The sequence below is a fragment of the Ochotona curzoniae genome, unplaced genomic scaffold (assembly GCF_017591425.1).
Source record: "Ochotona curzoniae isolate NIBS_2020 unplaced genomic scaffold, NIBS_Ocur_1.0 scaffold_4506, whole genome shotgun sequence".
Classification (NCBI taxonomy): domain Eukaryota; kingdom Metazoa; phylum Chordata; class Mammalia; order Lagomorpha; family Ochotonidae; genus Ochotona; species Ochotona curzoniae.
In genome coordinates, this window is record NW_024467119.1 from 439,400 (window position 1) to 445,928 (window position 6,529).

The following is a 6,529-nucleotide window of genomic DNA, read 5'->3' on the forward strand; positions in this document are numbered from 1 at the left end:
CCTCAGGACCTTGCCATCTAACAGTAAAGGGCTGCAAAACCTTGTGGGGTAGCTGTGTCCTACAGACCTCGCTGTGGAGATCCTGGCCCCTGGGCAGGGGCGCGCCAGGCCCCAGTGGGGACCCACGGACTCACCTCGCCCAGGTGTGTGTGTGCGGGGGACAACCTTCGCAGAAGCCGCGGCGGCTCACGAGTTCAGGGCGAGTCGGATCCGCCCCGCTCCGTGCCAGAAGGGCGAGGGCCGCGCGAAGACCTTGAACGGAGCTGCCGGCGTCGGCGCCTCGGGTGCGCCAGGCCGGGCTCCCATGGCGCACTCGGGGGCCGCCTGCGTACTCTATCCGGGGGACGACCGCGGGCACTCGGCGCGCGGCCCCGCAGGGACCCCCGGGGAAGGCGGCCTGCACGCGCCCGACGCGGCCGGCGGGGAGGACGGCGCAGCGGCCCCGGCGGCGCCACAGGCTCCCTGCAGCCTCGGCGCGTCCCTGTGCTTCAGCTCCGCGGACGCCTCCCCGTCCCCTTCCGGGGACGCGGCCTCCCCGCCCCCGTGCCGCAGCGGCCGGCGGGTGGTGGAGACGCAGCGGGAGGTCGGCGGCGGCCCGGACGAGCCCGCGTCCCCGGAGGAGGAGCCCGCGTCCCCGCAGGAGGAGCGCACGTCCCCGGAGGAGCCCGCCGAGCCGGTGCCCGTGCCCCCGGGGGCCTGGGCCGCGCACGGCGAGCCCGACCTGGTCCTCGAGGTCTGCGGCCGCCGGCTGCGCGCGCACAAGGCGGTGCTGGCGGCGCGCAGCGACTACTTCCGCGCGCGCGCCTCGCGGGACGTGCTGCGGGTGCAGGGCGTGAGCTTCGCGGCGCTGCGCCTGCTGCTGGCCGACGCGTACAGCGGCCGCATGGCCGGCGTGCGGCCCGACAACGCGGCCGAGGTGGTGGCCGGCGCGCGCCGCCTGCAGCTGCCCGGGGCCGCGCAGCGCGCCACCGACGCCGTGGCGCCGCAGCTGAGCCTGGCCAACTGCCTGGAGGTGCTGGGCGCGGCCAAGCGGCAGCGGCTGGCCGAGCTGCGCGACGCGGCCTACCGCTTCATGAGCGACCACTACCTGGAGGTGCTGCGCGAGCCCGCCGTCTTCGGGCGCCTGTCGGGCGCCGAGCGCGACCTGCTGCTGCGCCGCCGCCTGCGCTCGGGCCGCGCGCGCCTGTCGGCCGCCGCGCTCGGGCCGCCGGCGGGGGAGCGCGCGGGCAGCCGGCCGCAGAGCCCGTCGGGGGAGGCGGGGGCCGCGCGCGCCGAGGCGGCCGTCTACTGCTACCGGGCCGAGGGCGGCTGGCGCGAGCTCACGCGGCTGCCCGACGGCGCGGCGGCGCGCGGCTGCGGCCTCTGCGTGCTCTACAACTACCTCTTCGTGGCCGGCGGCGTGTTGCCCGCGGGCCCCGACGGCCGCGCGCGCCCCTCCGACCAGGTCTTCTGCTACAACCCGGCCACCGACCGCTGGAGCGCCGTGCGGCCGCTGTGCCAGGCGCGCTCGCAGCTGCAGCTGCTGGCCCTGGACGGGCACCTGTACGCCGTGGGCGGCGAGTGTCTGCTCAGTGTGGAACGCTACGACCCGCGCGCCGACCGCTGGAGCCCCGTGGCGCCGCTGCCCCGGGGCGCCTTCGCCGTGGCCCACGAGGCGGCCACCTGCAACGGCGAGATTTACGTCTCCGGGGGCTCGCTCTTCTACCGTCTGCTCAAGTACGACCCCCGGCGTGACGAGTGGCAGGAGTGCCCGTGCAGCAGCAGCCGCGAGCGCTCGGCCGACATGGTGGCCCTGGGCGGCTTCCTCTACCGCTTCGACCTGAGCGGGCCCCGCGGCGACGCGCAGCCGGCGGCGGGCCCGGCCGCCGGTGGCGGCGTCAGCGTCTCGCGCTACCACTGCCTGGCCAAGCAGTGGAGCTCGTGCGCCTCGCAGCTGCGGCCCCCGGGCGCCTCGGCCGCCTGCGGCCTGCAGCCCTTCCGCTGTGCCGCGCTGGATGGGGCCATCTACTGCGTGAGCCGCGCCGGCACCTGGCGCTTCGTGCCCCCGCCGGGCGACGCAGACGCGGGTGAGGGCGGCAGCTTCGAGCCCGAGCCCTTGGGGGCCCTTCCTGAAGCCCGCGGCGTGCTCTTCCCGTTCGTCCTCAATCTGCCCGAACAGCCCGAGCAGGGCGCGGCGTAGCGGCCGTGCTCGCGGTCGACGAACGCCTCTGGGGGTGGGGTGGGAGGTACCTGGCAGGTGGCCCCCTCGGACCCTGGGGGCCGCGAACCGTGCTGTACCAAACGTCGCCTTCCCACTCTGCATTTCTTTGGCTTCATTTTGCCGCCGCCAGGCTAGGGCAGCTGTGCCGTAGGCGACACTCCCGGAAGAGTGGTCTGGAGGCGACGATGGGTCCCCGGCAGTGCCCGGCAGTACTGGGACTGGGCTGTGGGCAGATGGGGATTCCACACAGTTGGGTTGGTAATGCTCTGCCAGGAGACCCCGTGCCAGCTGTGGCTGTGGCTAGAACCCAGGACAAGTTGCTTTAAAAAAAAAAAGTTTTATTTTTTTAGCTTAAACTTAGGGCAGATAACTGAAGCTGTGGTTTGGTGAAGGAACAGATCCGTTGCTGAAGGGCATCCTTGGCTGCCTGGCCTGGTGTGCTGTGTGCCCAGTGCCGCTCGCTGGTCCTCTCCACCCAAAGTCTGCCCCATGCATGCCAAGCGGGACCCCCCTGCAGCCTGGGCGAATGTCAGCCTCCTTGACTGTGAACTCTAAACGTGAGGACTCAGGGGGCTCATGGGATCTTCCGCCAGGTGGGGTGTCCAAGCCCACCGTGGGACAGGGTAGGCAGGAGCTCAGCTGCAGATCCTTCTGAGCCCTCACTGCCTATTGGGCTGCTGGAGCACACCCCCTCCCCCATTAGGAACCCTGTGTGTGATTTTTGGGGGTGTGGAGCACCTGCCCTGCACCCCTCAGGCAAACAGGGTCCACCCCAACATGGCTCAGGAGAATGGCTGGTGCCAGGCTGTGGCCCCAGAGGTCAGGCCGAGTGGCCTGGGACATTTGTGTAGAGTCTGCTGTCTAGAGCTGACCTGTCCCCGGGAAAGCAGGTGCGTGCGGAAACCTACGTTCCAGGCTGGGACCCAGGGGGCCCGGCCCATCCCACTGGCTGTTCTCCATCTTGGAAACCACTGGCAGCTTTGGGACATCTCACAGGAACCGCCAGCGCTTCCCTACTCTGGGTCTGTGGGTTCCTTTGTCATTTATCTTCAGACATTCCTTGGCTCTTTGTTAAGCCCTTACCTGTGTCGGTTTTGTTGGGTCCCTAGGAAGTGCAGCTTCTTTTGGCTGTTGTGCTCACTGTGATGCTGGCCAAGGCTGCTGTCTTGGGTGGTGAGCACTTCTGTAACACAGTGTGGGGGCCTTGAGTCCCTCCCCCACAGGGGCACTCACCCATGCTTTTCTGTTCTTATAGATGCGCTCTTACCTGCTGGGCTCTGATTTGGGACTAAATGTAAGGATATATGTATACATTTTTTTTTCCTTTTCTGTTTTCCTCCATGTAGTATTCTGGCAAAGATGAAGGCATAAACTGCAAACTGGCAGCACGTTTCAGCTCAGAGTCACTCATGCTTTCTCAGGGCCAGGTGCTGGCCGGCTGAACCATGTTCCAGTATTGTGCAGGCGGTGGTCTGGCGGGTGCCTCCGCCATGCCAGGTGAACACCTTGTGGGGCGGTGGTCTGGCAGGTGCCTCCTCCACTCAGTGTGAATGCTGGGTGAGGCGTAGGGCACCTCCTCCATGCCATGTGAGCTGGAAGTTGGGGCCAGAGCTCCTCCCTGGCTTGGTGAGACTCCGGATACTGCCACTTGCTTACACCGAGTCAGCCCTGTGGCAGGTGGGGACGGGGCAGCTGTGACCTCACCCAACGGCCGTGTGTGTGTCCGTACTTGACCTATAAAAGCCCAGGCAGATCTGCTGTAGAACCCCCTAGTGTGTCCCTTCACGCTGCAATGAAATAAATGGTGTGGAATGCGCCTGCTCCTGGTACCTGTGCCTAGCTGTTCTCTCCCTGGGCTGGAGCTGGGAGGGCTGGGGCTGCTGTCTGGGCCAGGTCCCTAGGGCTGCAAAGGGAGCAGCAGAGTGGCCCTCTGCTGCCCAGCTCCCTGGGGAGGTCATGCTCCCAAGGATGTCCAGGCTGGGTGTGTGCTGGTGCAGTGGCCAGGCACCCAGAATGAGGCTTGGCAGGTGCGAGTGGTGCAGGTTTTCAGGGTTTGATGGGCTGTGGAACACCGGCTGCTCCTTGCTGCTCTGGCCCTCTTACCTTGAAGGGTGATCACTTCAGGGCCACAGACCTCAAACAGAGGTCCCTGTGCCTTGGCCCAAGGCGGGGGAACTCTCGTTGCGGTGGGGTCCTGGAGAACAAGAGTCATCTCAGGGCCCCCTCTGCCACAGAGCCAGGAGAGTGGAGTTTGAGAGTTGGGGGGAGACACCTGCCCCTGGCAGACTCAGTGGGCAGCAGGGACCCCAAGGCGGACTGTGCACTCTTGAGGCAGGAGGGCCTGCCTTTCTGGCCAGGAGAGTTAGGGGATCAGCCCTGCTGCCGGCAGGGGCAATTGTCTGGGAGCACACAGGGTATGGAGGGAGTGGGGCACCCTGGGACGAGGGGCAGGGTCTTGGAGGGGACTGGCCTCCTCATCTGTACCTGGGAGACCCCACAGCTCAGGTGCTTCTTCCGAGCTCCCTGGCAGGGGTTGGGGATCGGCGCTTAGGAGGAAATGTTGGGTGTAGGGCTGGGACTGGTGGCCATGGCTCGGAGCTGCAGCTGTGCATGACGTCTCCTGACCCCGAGAGACCAGCAGACCTGCGGTTTCCCTGGGCAAGGCGCACATGGGCTGCAGGCCCAGCCCCCATGCAGGAGCACCAGTAGCCTGGTCCAGGTGACTGTGGGCAGAGAGGAGGCATGGCTCTTGTGTCTCCTTCTCGGCCTGGGGTTCACCCACCTGATGTGCAACGACTGAACCCAGACACTGGCCCTGGAGACCCCAGGGGCCGGGCTGCAGAGAGTGTGTGAGAGAGCAGGCAGGGAATAACAGGACTTTGTGCCCAGCTTCCCCTGTGTGAGGTGGAGATGCCACCATTTCAGGGCAGATGGTAGAAGCCCCATGAGGAGGTGTGGGGTACCTGGCCTCGCACGTGACTGCCCCTTGGCCTCCAGGGCCGTCAGTCAGTAGAGGATCCCCCATGCTGTGGCCACTGGTGGGGTTGTCCCTGGTGGTGTCTGTACCCCTGAGCTCTAGGCCTGGCTCAGTCTACCACTGTCCACCACAGACACCAGCAGGTGTCACCCACCATGGCTGAGGGGCTCTGCTGAGGGCTGCCGCCTTGTGCCCCAGCCTGAGAACCCACCTGTGGTGACTTGTTGGAGCCAGTGAGGAGGATCCCACAGAGCCCCGAGTGTGCACCTGTCATGGAATCCCACGTACAGCCCCAAGTGTGCACCCATCACGGGATCCCACGTACAGTCCCAGGTGTGCACCCATCACGGGATCCCACATGGAGTCCTGAGTATGCACCCATCACGGGATCCCACTTGGAGTCATGGGTGTGCACCCACCATGGGATCTGTCATTCAGTCATCTGCGTACCTGCCTACCCCTGCAAGCAGCTATCAATTGACCTATCTATCTTCATCATCGTCCTGGATCATCTATCACCCATCTACAAATGTATTGATCGTCGTCTCTCTAGCACTCACATGTCCAGGCCCCCTCCATCTACTTACCTGCTCAGGGCACCAGGGGCAAGGCTTTGGTGTGGATCAGAGGTCCCTGGTGGGTGGGTGTGGCCGCCCCTGCTGTGGTGAGGGTGGCTGTGCCTGGTGGGTGTGCTTGGTGCTGGTGGCCCAGCCAACCCCTCTATAGCCTGACAGGTGCACATTCCTCCCTTGTCTGTCTTCAGGAGACAGCACAGGCTGGTTGAGCCTCAAGGAGGCTTCATGTTGGGGACAGCGTGCTGATCAGCGCCGTCACACAGGCTGAGGGGTCTTGGACTTAACACACAATGGGAAGACCTTGGGAACATCTCCATGAGCTGGCTCCCACTTGCCCCAAACCCAGCCTCAGTTGCCCTGGCCTTGGTGGGACTTTTCCTTGCCACCCGTTGGACTTACACCCTGGAAGGCTGGCTGGCCTGTCCCTTCCTAGGGCCTCCGTAGCTTGCCCTGACTTTTCTGTGGTGCTTTCTGCTGACACAGGGAGGTACTTGCAGATTCTAGTATTTTGGGGGGAAGATGGGATTGTTTAATTTCTCATAGTCCTGGAGTTCAATGGAAAATCCATTAATTTTTTCCAATTTTTAAAGTCCATCGTTAAAGGTCTACAATTAAAAACATGATTTATTAGTAGTGCTTTGTGATGTATTAACTAATAATTCATTGATGAATTTCTCATAGAGGGAAATTGTGTGTTTTACATAAGGAACTCCAGACCTACACATGTTCTAATGCACAAAGCTTATGAGCAGTCAGTACTGGTCCATGAGCTGAGTC

At 64.4% G+C, this 6,529-nt stretch overlaps 1 protein-coding gene across 1 annotated transcript; it reads left to right on the forward strand.

Annotated features, from left to right (window-relative positions):
• The first annotated feature begins 304 nt into the window (after positions 1-304).
• Positions 305-4,227, forward strand: KBTBD11 (kelch repeat and BTB domain containing 11). Its single transcript, XM_040967078.1, has one exon. The coding sequence runs from the start codon at positions 305-307 to the stop codon at positions 2,177-2,179; it is 1,875 nt and encodes a 624-aa protein (XP_040823012.1). The 3' UTR covers positions 2,180-4,227.
• Positions 4,228-6,529: the final 2,302 nt, after the last annotated feature.

Bases quoted from the DNA above. Each gene is read 5' to 3' on its own strand.
- KBTBD11 (XM_040967078.1), top strand. From the start codon at position 305: ATGGCGCACTCGGGGGCCGCCTGCGTACTCTATCCGGGGGACGACCGC.